The sequence below is a fragment of the Catharus ustulatus genome, chromosome 7 (genome assembly GCF_009819885.2).
Source record: "Catharus ustulatus isolate bCatUst1 chromosome 7, bCatUst1.pri.v2, whole genome shotgun sequence".
NCBI classification, from domain to species: Eukaryota; Metazoa; Chordata; class Aves; order Passeriformes; family Turdidae; genus Catharus; species Catharus ustulatus.
Genome location: NC_046227.1, coordinates 2,456,027 through 2,468,506, shown reverse-complemented (window position 1 = coordinate 2,468,506; position 12,480 = coordinate 2,456,027). Strand labels below are relative to the sequence as shown.

General features: G+C 48.5%; 1 protein-coding gene across 3 annotated transcripts in view; it reads left to right on the top strand.

Moving 5' to 3' along the window:
• The first annotated feature begins 1,560 nt into the window (after nt 1-1,560).
• COL6A3 (collagen type VI alpha 3 chain) overlaps nt 1,561-12,480 on the top strand; it is a 56,653-nt gene continuing 45,733 nt past the window's right edge. For all 3 annotated transcript variants that reach the window (XM_033065151.2, XM_033065150.1, XM_042779461.1), the window contains exons 1-2: nt 1,561-1,915; nt 10,294-10,440. In XM_033065151.2, coding sequence (XP_032921042.1) covers nt 10,353-10,440 — 88 coding nt within the window. In that variant the 5' untranslated portion in view covers nt 1,561-1,915; nt 10,294-10,352. The remainder of the gene's footprint in view (nt 1,916-10,293; nt 10,441-12,480) is intronic.

Below are 12,480 nucleotides of genomic sequence, written 5' to 3'. Positions count from 1 at the left end.
CCACACAGAAAACTTTGGTTTTCAAGGGAGGTCTGAAGAAAAGGCAACACAGATGCCAGGTGCATTCCTGGTAGTGGCAAACTGGAAGCACTGGTGGATATAATTCTTCATTACAATAGCAAATGTAGCCTCAAGTTCTTGCTTTACTGAATCTCAGAATAGCCTGGGTTGGAAGGGACCTTGAAAACCACCTTGTTCTCTCCCCCTTCCACTAGACCTGATTGCTCCAAACCCTGTCCAGTCTGGCCTGGAACACTTCTAGGGATCCAGGGACATCCCAGCTGAGCTCTGCCTGACAGCTGGAGTCACCTGGAAAGGCCTTTGGTTTGGATGCTTCTGCACACATAATGGTCCTCCATTTTACCTTTAGCATACATTTATGTATTTTACCTTTTACCAATACCTTTATGTATTTTACCTTTTAGCAGCTGTCCTTCATCCTGGGTGAAAATAATTTTTAAAAAATAAAATAAAATAGTCTTTGTCATGGCTTTGCAGCAGTTCCTGTTTCCGACATCCCCTGCTCAGTGTCCACTACATCCAGCGAGGAGTTGCAGCTCCCTTTTGCCAGGCTCATTTATTATTTGGGAACTCCCTGCCTGTAAGCTCCAGCTTGACAGATTTGGAGGGGTGACATAAGGCTCTGTTGCCTTTGGGCTCGAGGCTGGGGAGTTTCACTCTGGGTCCCACTGTGTCCTCACTCTCTGCCAGTGCCGAGCCCAGCACCATTTCTAAAAGGAGTTATTGCCTCAGTGCAAGGGCTCAGCACTTCCCTGAAGCATTCCAGCTATTTCTTTATGTGGCTGGTCTTTCAAAGAGCACAAACCCAAGAGCAAACATCATAAATCCCTCCTTGAAAAGAAAAGAACTTGACTGTTTGGTTCCTGGGACGCCATCTCCGCTCCAGCCTTATATGGAACCGAGCAAGAGCAAGAGATAAGAGTTAAAGTTTCCATACCAGCATTTATTGCAAAACACAACCCAGTCCAGCCTGAAATATTTAACTTTGGCCAGTGATCTGCTGTCGCACAAGGCACAGGAATGAAATTAGCCCCAAATTTATTAGGCTCTGCCTAATGAAATGTTAGGATATCCTTTCACTTCACATATGTTTAAAAAAATTTAAAATTGCCAGTCAGGAACTTGCAGACAGGATTTGTTGCCTTTTAAACTTTTCCTTTAAACCTATATATCTTTAAAAACATTTATCCTTATGCTGAGGGGACTTAGCATAAGTTAATAACTTTTTATTTATAAGTTATGTATATCATAACTTTTGTGTAACATAAATCTCCCTGCTTCTGCCTCCCCACCTGGGTAGGTATAAAAACTTGGTACGGTCCTTGGCACATCCCGACTCCTGCAAACATCCAAGACCAAAATACATCATTTTGGCATTCACAAGGCTTAATATTTTCTCTCTCTTGTTTTTAAAAAAAATTTTAATTTTTTTTTTTTTAATTTTAGTATCTATTTCTCACCAGCAAGGCAGCAGCGCTCTGGACGCGCAGGGCCAGCGCGGAGAGAAGCCACAGAGCGCGGAGGCGTCCCCCGAGGCGGGGGGGGATTGTGTGTGATGAGCAGTTCTGACCTCAGCCCCGGGAACGCCAGCCCCAACCATCTGGATCCCATTTGCGACGCCGGCTCGCCCGGCCCCCCGGCATTCCCGAGCCCGCTGCCTCCTCCAGGCTCGTTCAGACCCACGGCAGCCGCCGCGCAGGGACCAGCGTCCCTCCAGTCCCCTCATCCCAGCGCTGCCCCACCATTCCCTCATCCCGCAGTGCCTGCACCCACTGAGCACGGCCAGAGGGGACTGGGAAGGCTGAGCAGCAGCGCACGCCATGAAGCAAGGGTGAGAGGCGCTCCGGAGAGGAAAATCCTGGAATAAGCAACTCTTCTGGAGGTTCACTCAGGGGTAAGTGTTGCTTGCCGTGTGGGAGACCTCAGCCTAACCTCAGCAGCTGCTAAGCCATGACTTGCCCCCTCGGTGGGTTTTTTTCAGGGGATTTTGGACAAAACCCATCCCCAGGTTTGCATCAGTGAGAGAAGCGGAGCGATGCTGCCGGCTTGCTCAGCCCGTGAGCTCCTCCCGGAGCTGATGCACCGCAGGTGTGTGGGAGCATTCCTGTTCCCACCTCTGCAGGGCAGCTGAATCCATTCAGAAGCACTGAGGAGTGTATTTCCTCAGTATGCTTTTTGGGTTTGATGCCTCGGAATCGCTGTAGCAGCAGCGCGATGGGATGGGAGCAGAGTGACAGGGAAGCAGTGCCCCAAGGAGGGCATGTGGTGGTTTGGGAGGATGTATCCGCACAAGGATGGGAGCAGGATGACAGGGAAGCAGTGCCCCAAGGAGGGCATGTGGTGGTTTGGGAGGATGTGTCCGCACAAGGAGGTGAGGCCATCAATGGCACCTCGCAAGGAATGTGCTGAGGGGATGTCTCAGAGCCCCTTTCCTGCTCCCGGGGCTGGGGGGCTGCTGGATAGCTGCCCTCACCCCTCCTGCTCCAAGGGGAAGCAGGACGAACCCAGCAGAGGTGCTCAGCCGTGCTGCCAGGCATGTCCCCACTGCTCCGGGGTGGGCCAGCATGCAGCTCCAAGGATAATCCTCATCCTCTTGTGGTCATCCACAGAGAGGGAAATCAGCCAAGCAGCAGCTTTTCCCCTAAGGGAAAGGGCTCTCCAGCCGTGCATGGAGCCACCATCCCTCTCCAGGGCTCCCATCTGCTCTCCCTCCTGCTCTCCCCAGCCCTTTCCCCGCATAGCCCCGGTTGCCCTCAGGCTCCTGGGACTTGCTGAGGGGGCGGCTATGACTAATCTGGAGACACTCTGCCACCATCCCGCCGGGCTCAGCACGGCCCTCGCTTCCCAAGCAGAACTGGGACGAGAAATGGTTGTGGCCAAACTGATTTCCTGACCAAGCAAAATGGCCAAAAGTGTCTGGAATGGGGGTAGCCAAAGCCCCTCCGGTTCCAGTGCGTGCAATGGGAAACTCTCAGCTCTTTTCTGGTTGCTGTGATGATCCATGTGAGCTCTTTTGGAAGGAATCCAGCGTTTTTCAAAATTCTGGCTTTACCCCGTTTCTTGCTGGTTTAAGGAAGAAGGAATCAGTATTTGTGGTTGGATAATTATGGTGCTTATATAGTGATGCTTCTGGGGCACAAATACCCAGTTTAGGAGGTTTGTAGGGAGATGGCTCCAGACTAAGGCTGTTGCAGGGAGCTGGAGAATTCCTCCAAGGTCCTGTAGGAATGAGGACAGACTCAACTCCCCATTTCACTGGCACCATCCCTTCAATCAGAGCTCAGGGAAACAGGCTTTTCATCCCCAAACTTCCTCTGTCTTTGCAGAGAGGTTCATCATAGCCAGGGCTGTGACTGTGTTTAAGGCAGGAGTGCAGGCTGCCACCACACCATCGTTCATTCATTCCCTTTCCAGTCTTCAGCACTCTCCCCAGTCCCCTTTCTGGCTTTTCAAACATCTCTACGATTTTCCATTCAAACTCAGCAACTTTCCCTGATTTCAGGGTGAGCTAAACCAGCCCCTGCTTTATTCCCAGATGTGAAGGAAGGGGAAAAAATATTCTAAAAAATAACGTTCCTCTTCTACTTTTGCTACGTGCCTGTCCAGGAACAGGAGGGAAGGGAACATCTTATTCCTTCCATCAGTACAAGCTGTGGTAACTGCACAGCCTTGCCAGCCTTGGATTGTGTTCCCCCCTGGATTTCCAGCAAAGGGGTGAGCCTGCCCTGTGCTGGGCGTGCACGGCGCCGGGTGGCATTGCGTGCTCGCTCCCCGCCGTGAATCACGGCCCCCTCCACATGCCCATCACTTTTTCCACCTTTTTAAGTGGTCTGTGTTCCACATTAAGGAGCTGATTTGTTTGGGTGGAGAGGCTCCGGGAGGCTCCGGTTACTATACATAAAGACTCATTGATCTTTGAGGGAGTTTCCGCTTTTTTTTTTCTTTTTAGCAAATACTCCCTTTCCTCTTATTAACAGCTCTATTTTAGTCTCAGTCTTTGGATGGAGAAAACAACTAGATTTTAAGCCAACAGCATGCTTAGAAGGACAGAAATGAATATGTGATTCATATTAAATTCTAGCACCCAGGGAACTTGCCTGAGTAGGATATGGGAGCACCGTAACTCTATTGCTTTGCTGAACACTGGTTTTTAAAAATCAGAGCTCCAGTGGCTTGCAAAAGCAGGGACATTTTTCTCCTCTCCCACCCTTTCAGGATCCTTTTTTTTTTTTTTTTTTTTTTTTAGTGTGCAGGTCTGCCTTTGTAGGAATGAATGTTTTCAACCCCACAAACCTCACCTTCCCAGTAGCACTTGGCAACAACGTTTACGCTTCAAAAAGAGCTGAGACAATTCTTAATGTCTCCACCTGGAGCCATGAATAAATCCAGGATCTGTCTTATTCAGATCATCCTGAGTATCTAGAACGAGCTTTACCTCTAAAGGCCTGTGGAATCAGGGGGAATTCAGTGTTCTGTGATGAAGAGGTGGCCAGGCATGGGACACTTATGTCCCCTTGAAAAGGTGACCAAGCTTTTTTTTGCATGGAAAAATCATGGCATTCAGCCTCAGAATCACACCGGGAGTGGTTTTTGGCTTTTCCCCCAGCCCAGGGAAATTTAAGGGGGAATTCATCCAGGGGAGAGAGGAGCACGCCTCACCTCCAGAGGGCAATCTGCAGCTCCCTGGCTCCACATCAGGATTTTGGGAGCTGGCTCTCCCAGCCATGACTGCAGTCATATCCCACTGCTGGGGATGCAAGGAGCTGCTCTGGGTGCCTGGTGTCTGCTTCAAGCCACTGTCAGGGCTTACAGCTGCTGCCTCCCACGGCTGTGGATACAGCAGGGAACAGCCAAGCCAAGGGAATTTGAGGCTGAACAGTTTGGTTGGGAAGCAGGGCGATGATGGACAAGGGAAAATCCCCAGAAAACAAACGCAGGTGAAGGCAGAAGCCTCTTTGTCTCGACTCTGACTTCCCCATCAGACAGACTTCTGAAGGGGTCTAGAAGATGCTCACAAGCATCCTGCAGCAGCTATGGGATGATGCTTTGCTCTCCCTGTCCCCCTTTCAGAACAGCTTTTGGATCCCAGCTGCAAATCCCATGGGAATCTCTTTTTGCCATGGGAAAAGCATGATCCACCCCACATGCACAAGGGAATTTAAGGACTGCAATTGTTTCTCAGGTTTTTAGTCAATATATTTTTTGTGGATGCTGCATGGCTGGGCAGGAAAACTGGACCAGATATCCTGTGGTCTGGGGCAGTGAGGCATCCCAAAGGTCCCTGGGTGTGCCAGCTGGGAAAGCTGCACACGGCCAAACCCCAATCCAGATTTGTCCCCAGAAAATGTGCCAGTCCCTCTGCTCCTTCCCAGAGGCTGCTCAGCTTTCCAGCAGGAATGTGTCACAGGAACAGGGAGATTATGGGAACAAATGTCATAAATGCAATCACAAAATAGTTTGGATTGGAAGGGACATTAAAAACCATTTTGTTCCAGCCTCATTCAACACTTCCAGGGATCCAGGGGCAGCCACAGCTTCTCTGGGCACCCTGTGCCAGGGTTTCCCCACCCTCACAGGCAGAATCTCTTCCCATTATCCCATCTATTTTATTTTCACTACACTCTAGTGAAAAAAACCCACCCCAATGCACACAAGCAAGCAACTGCTTAGAAAGTGAATTTGAAACATCCACTCAAGGAAGAAAAAAATATGTAAAATGTCAAATTTTATGCGCAGAGAAGTATGCAATATATGCAAAAAATAGCTGCTGGGGAAAATATTTAAGGAAATCACTTCATTGTGTCAGGGGTAGAAATGATTGCTTTTTGAGAGCAGTATTAGGAACAGATGTATTTCTTCTGATGAAATACTGTAATATTAAGAGGTCGGCACACACTGTATAAACTCAAGACAGACATAAAACTTCCAGATTATTGAAGGCTACAGGAGTTAATCTTTTTGCACATGAATCATGAAGAAATTGGCTCCCCAGGTTTTGGTGCTAATTTAACAATTCAGGAAAACTCTTTTGCTTCCCAAGGGCACTCAGCAGTCAGGTTTTTCAGCACACTTTTCCAGCTTGAAGTGGATATAGCAAAAGTTTACCAGAGCTTTCACCCCACAGAACTGCAAGGAGTTTTTCATTTAAAAAATGAAATAAATCCACAATTAAATTGCCTTGTTGAAAATACATTATTGAATACCCAACAATGCCAGAGAATAAAGCTGCAAAACAAATACTCACCATAACCAAGTATTAAAATGATTTCACATCTCTGGTTTTATCATCCATCCCCTGCAAGCTGGTGCCACCTCCAACTTCTGTAACCAGTGGTAATTTGGGACACAAAGCAAGAACACATTGAGCAACGGAAATTACTTGTTGTGCCTCACTGAGGCAAGCCAAGCAATAAAAATCAAATTATTCGCTGTCTTAAACCCACTTTTCTTCCTGAGCCACAGACTTTGCTCAGTCATAACAGAGCTGAGTAGAGTTTTGGGTAAACTCCTCCACCCAAGGAAGGAAAAAAAATTACCCTGACCCAACTCTAATACATTATCTTTACAAAAAAGGTTGCTGTCCTTGCTGCATTGTCTTCTTCTCAAGGGCCATCCCCTGCAGGAAAATCATCTCCTTGCCCACCCCTTTCTGCAAGCACTGAACTCTTCCTCATTAGCTCATGGGTGCCATGGAGAGGGGGCTATAAAAGAAAACCTTCCTCAGGAATAGCTCCTCTTAAATGCTCTTATTTTCCTTAAGTTGTCAATCTCTGAGAGACATCCATCACCTCTTCCTGCATGACATTTCTGCCTTTTTCCTTCTGCTGGCTAATCCTGGCTCTTATGACTTTAGGACGGTTTTGTGTGATGCTAAAACTCATCTCCAGTTGATGGAAAAGTCCCTCTGCTTGCACAGAACTACAAATGCCATGATGGAGGTCACAGAGAGAGCTGGAAGTTGGTCTGGAGGCTGCCTAAAAGATGAAATGGGGAATGAGGTGAAATGGGCTGCCCAGGGTGTGGTGGAGTCTTCATCCCTGGAGGTGTCCAAGGAACACCTGGATGTGGCACTCAGTGCTGAGTGATAAGGTGGGAATTGGTGCCCGTGTTGAACTCGATCTTGGAGGTCTTTTCCAACCTAAGAAATGCTGTGACTCAGGAAAATCTCAGCTTCCTACTGCTGTGGGAGATCGTGGGTGATCCTGCGGGCAGGAGAGATTCCACAGCCTCAGGAAGTTTCACTTTTCCCTTCATCTGCATTTTGTGGCTGTAAACAGGCTCAGAGCAGCTGCTCCATGTTAGAACCAAAAAAGCTCCCAAATGTTTGCTTTGTTTACTTCAGTCCTGTCACTTTTTAGCCAGCAAGACATCAATTTTCACTGGTTTATCTTGATGCTCTGCTCATCCCCAGTTGTGTCTGAAGAGGGATTGGCTGCCAGCAGCTAATAAACAGGATGATAGCATAACTTCCTGCATTTTGGGAAAGAAATATGAGCAGTTTTACTGCACACATTACTTTAATGGGCTGTTTTCCTTAGCATGCATTTTATTTCATATTTTTTATTCATTGCTAGCAGCCTTTTCACTCTGTGGCACCCCCCTTTAAGGGAAAGGGGGCTCCCAATGTTTGTAGATGCTTGTGGTTGAAAGAAAAAGAGAGAGGGCCTGCAAAAGCTTACAAAGTTTTATTAACGAATTACTCACTTGGCATGGGATTTGGTGTGTTATTTGCTGATCTCCCTGATATCAGCACAAGCACGTGGCAGTGGCTTTTGGATAAAGGATAGAGTGAAAGGGAAGAGGGAGAGGGTGGTGGGTTAAAGAGGGAGAGACAAGGGGAGAATAAGAGATCAGCATTTCTGACTCCAGCACTGATTCAGCTGATGGGATATCCAGGGGCACAGATGCACCTGGGCTTCATGGCTGTACCTTTATAGCTACATTTTCACCACCCTGGATAAAAATTTCTCACTTTCTATGCAAATTAGTTAACAAGCTTTTCCTAGACCTTTCTTGAAATGGGTCAAGGGGCTCCAGAGGTCTTCCTGCTTCTCAACATCATCCCTGTGCTGTGCTTATCTCCCCTAGCCAGAATAAGGATGTTTGGTCCCATAAAATGCTGCCCAACCTCTATGTGGCCTCTTCTCCAGCCATATCCTGTTCTTTCCCAGAGTGGGTTACTGCCAGCAATCCTTGGTTGTTATTACCAGCAATCCTTGGTTGGCTCCACAGCCATGAGGATTTGAGACATACACATCTTGAATTAGAGTACCATGGAATATCCTGAGCTGGAAGGAAGCCACAGGGATCATCAAAATCCAACTCCTGGCCCTGCACAGGATACCCCAACAATTCCACCCTATGCCTGAGAGCGTTGTCCAGTGATTCAAGCTCTTCTAGGCTTCTATACAATCCCAGTGGATGCTGCAAGTGAATTCCACTCAAAAACTTGCAGCTCTTCCATGAATTTCTTCCCAGAGGGAATACTTTCCCATGGGGTTAGGTGGGTGGCTGTCATGAGCTTGGTGCATTTGCAGAACTCTGGGACCTACAGAACTTTCTGTATTTATGTGCTCAGGGGACAAACTCTCTCCATGGGTGAAACTACTTTTTCTGGGAGCAAGATGCCCATCAGGGACACAGTCCAACTAGGCAGGTTTGCTCCTGCTGGAGGCACTGGGAGGTCTGGCTTGCACTGGAACAGCCAGGGGCATGGACAGGTGCCAGCTCACAAAGGTGATGGTTTAGTCTCTCTAGGAATGACAGTGATACCTCTGGGCTGCAGCAGCTGCCTCTATAAATTGAGGGGCTGCCAATAAAATGGAAGACTTTGCCACATCTTGATTAACATTGAGTGGTAGCTGCTGGCTCTGGAGAAATTATTATTATTATTATTATTATTATTATTATTATATTTTGGGGGAAAGGCAGATTAGAAGTTTTGCCAGACTCATGTTATAGGAGCACAGGAAAGACCAAATGCTGCAAATCTCCCAAGAAAGACCAGACCCCAGCCCAGCTTTGACACGCAGGGAGCCAGAGGAAGTGTCAGGAACACACTGGGTTTCAGGAAACCAGGTGGAAGTTGTCCCCTCCTTTCCACAGAAATGCCCTCTGATATCCCTGGGGAGTGTCTCTGCAGCAGAAGTGGGATTAGCTCCTTATGTCCAGATTTTCCCATATTCCCTACTCTTGGTTCTGTTTCCAGCAATGACCATCAGTGTAATTACCACAATTTTCCTCAAAAATAAGAGTTACTCTTCTCCTTAGCTCTCTTAGGCTCTTGTATAGGTGATAACTGTCTGGATTGATGGGATTGGCAAGGATGGTAATAAGAAAATTGAATCACTTTTTTTTTTCTTTTATGCTGACCTGGTTAAGAGTTTGATACGTTAGAGTCACTTCTGGCTGATTTGAGTAATTGAACCCCTCTGGGGGAATGAAAGGTATTAAATCATTGTGTTCCCTTTTGGGAGGATATTTTCCCAGTTAAGACAGCCTTGCTGGTTTCTGCTCCGTAGGCTTGGAAATGAAGATTAAATAATAAATTGGTCATCTCCATGACAACAGGAACACAGCCTTCATGGTGGAGACGTTGTTTCAGAAGGCTTGCCAGGTGGATCATAGATAAGAAACTTGCTTAAATTATATTTTTGGCTCCAGCAGATAAAATATTATTCTTGGTGCCTTCCCAAAATATGATCAGCCAGCGCAGGCTATTCCACAAGCGGGGCTCTGAGCCTGGGGGAGTCCAAGGACTTTTTGCTGTGCAGCCAAATCATGTGGCTTGCTTGGGTCTGGAGTGCTTAAATTTCCATATGTATATTTGGGACAGCTGAAAAGGTGAGCTGAGGCAAAGGGGGACGTTCAGGGCAATTACTGTGGTTGTTGGAAGAAATAAAGGGAGAAAAGGCAACAGCAAGAGGAAGTGTGTTGGCAAAGATGTATCAGCTGGTCATCCGTGGGTGGGGAGGGCAGGTGGGAGGCCACTGTGTATTTTGGTAGTAAAAACCTAAGTATTTTCCTATCTATTACGTATTGCTTGGGACAGCACAGGCAAAAAAAAAAAAAAAAAAAACATCTAATTCCACAGAGGTGATTAAAGTCACTTATGTGGATTGTCACTCTGTCCAGCAGCAAAGATTTTTTTTTCCTGCTGAAGTGCCACAAAAGCCTTGTAAACCCACATGGTTTGGCTTTTCTACCTCTTGCCTCATCTGTGCCTGACCAGCACTGCCGCTGTTTCTCACTCTCGGTGTTTTCCTCCCTCAGGTCTCACGTCAGGTGCTTTGAAACAAAGAGAATACAAGGAAAACTCACAACAGGGCAAAATGAGGAAACATCGACATTTGCCCCTCGTGGCAATGTTTTGCCTCCTGCTCTCAGGCTTTGGCTCGGTTGGTGCTCAGCAGCAAGAAGGTAAGCCCAGGCTGCTTCACCTGACTTTGGTCCTGTACAACCACTCATTGGCACTGTTTGGTGTTTATTGTGCATGTCCATGGTATGTTGCGGATGGATTCTGGGTGTTCTGCTCCTCAGCTCCCACCTTGCTGAGGGTCCTTGGGACCCAGGGCTTGGCCAACACTCACGGTGCCTCCCCAAGCATGACACCGGCCTGTGCCGTGCCCTGGAGGATGCTCTGCAGGGCACCAGGATGTGGGACCTGCACTCAGGGTGGTCCTGAGAGGGTCTTCTCCTGTGCAGAGCTGTTCTCCCCTCCCTGCATGTGTAGGAGGGCTTCTAGCAGTGAGAAGAGCACTGCCACTGACCTGCAGAAAGGCTGTTCAAAGAGGTGGTGCTCGCGCCTTTGGGACCGGAGCTGGTGTCACCAAGTGGGTGTTAACAGCAGGAAAAATACAGAAAGCTCATGCCAGCATCCAGGCTGTTTGAACCAAGCTGTCCTCCCTTCCCTGAGCACCAGCAAAAGCCATGCAAGAGACACAGGCAGCTAGAAGCTGAATGAGCTTGAATTCACAGGTGGAGCTGCCTGTGTCTCTGCCTTGCTCAGGGCTGGTGTCTAAACCCATGGGCGAGGGTGCAGGAGGGCAGAGGCGCCTCAGCTCCCCCTCTCTGGGCAGGGCAGGTCGCATGTTGTCCCCCAGGGCTCTGGTGGCTGCGTGGTTGTTCTCCAGCTCTTCTGGCTTTGCTGCGGGCGATAAGGGGAAGCTGAGCTTCACTGTCACCATGCCAAGGATGCTGTTGATTGTTTGGGTGAGGAGGAGGAGGAGGCATGCCTGTGCTGACCGGTAGAAAACCCTAAACCCCCATCTGTTTTTTTAAAGCTGTCAAAACCGTTGCCGTGGCTGATGTAATATTTCTAGTGGATTCCTCCTGGAGCATTGGGAAGGAACACTTCCAACTCGTTCAAGAGTTTCTGTATGATGTTGTAAAAGCTTTAGATGTGGGAGGAAATGATTTTCGCTTTGCCCTGGTCCAGTTCAGCGGAAACCCCCACACAGAGTTCCAGTTAAACACCTACCCCTCCATCCAGGATGTCCTGTCCCATATTGCCAACATGACTTACGTGGGGGGAGCCGCCGAGCCTGGAAAAGGATTAGAGTACTTAATGGAGAAGCACCTCACTAAAGCTGCTGGAAGCAGAGCCAGTGAAGGCGTGCCCCAGGTTATTGTAGTGCTGACAGATGGACAGCCCCGGGGTGATGTGGCTCTGCCCTCATCTGTCCTTAATTCGACCCGTGTAAAGCTGTTTGCGGTCGGCAAAGTTCAGGACGCAGTGGAAGGGGAGTTGCGGGAAGTAGCGAGCGCACCCCTCGATACGCACCGCTTCAACATAGAGAATTTTACCGCTCTCCACGGCTTAGTTGGAGACTTAGTGGCGAGTGTCCGCTCCTCCATGACTCCAGAAAAGGCTGGAGCTAAAGGACTGGTTAAAGACATCACAGGTAATGGCTGACTGGCAGTGTCTGCTGGTGCTGTGCTGTTTGGCGTTGCCACTCCGTAGGGGCAAGACTGAGATGGACGTTCAGAGGCTTAAAAACAAAGGTTTGAAGCGTGTGGCCCCATTGTTTGCAGCTGCTGTTTGCAGACTGGAGTCAGGGCAGGAATCCTTGAATGGGTAGTGGCACCTTGTGGCCATCCTTTGGCACAGACAGCATGGAAATTCAAGTGTAGGGAGCTCTGCAGAGTTAGGAAATTGCCCTGCCCTGTTCACTCCCAAGGTGGGGAAACAGGGGATGAACACACCATACCTGATGGTGACCCTGAGTGAAAATCCTCTGGAGGCCCAGAAGGTCGCTGCTGGTTGTGGGGACACCATGATGAATGTCCCCTTAGAACCAGGTGGGGAGGCAGGGAGATATGCAGTGTGCCTTTCTAGAAAGTCACATTCTTGACTGAAGACAGCAAAAGAAGCTGGGTGGGGAATTTCTCTGCTGTCCCTTAAGCTCTCTCCTCATGCACCTGGAGAAGGTGTGTGGTTGGAGAGTCTTCTCTGCAAAC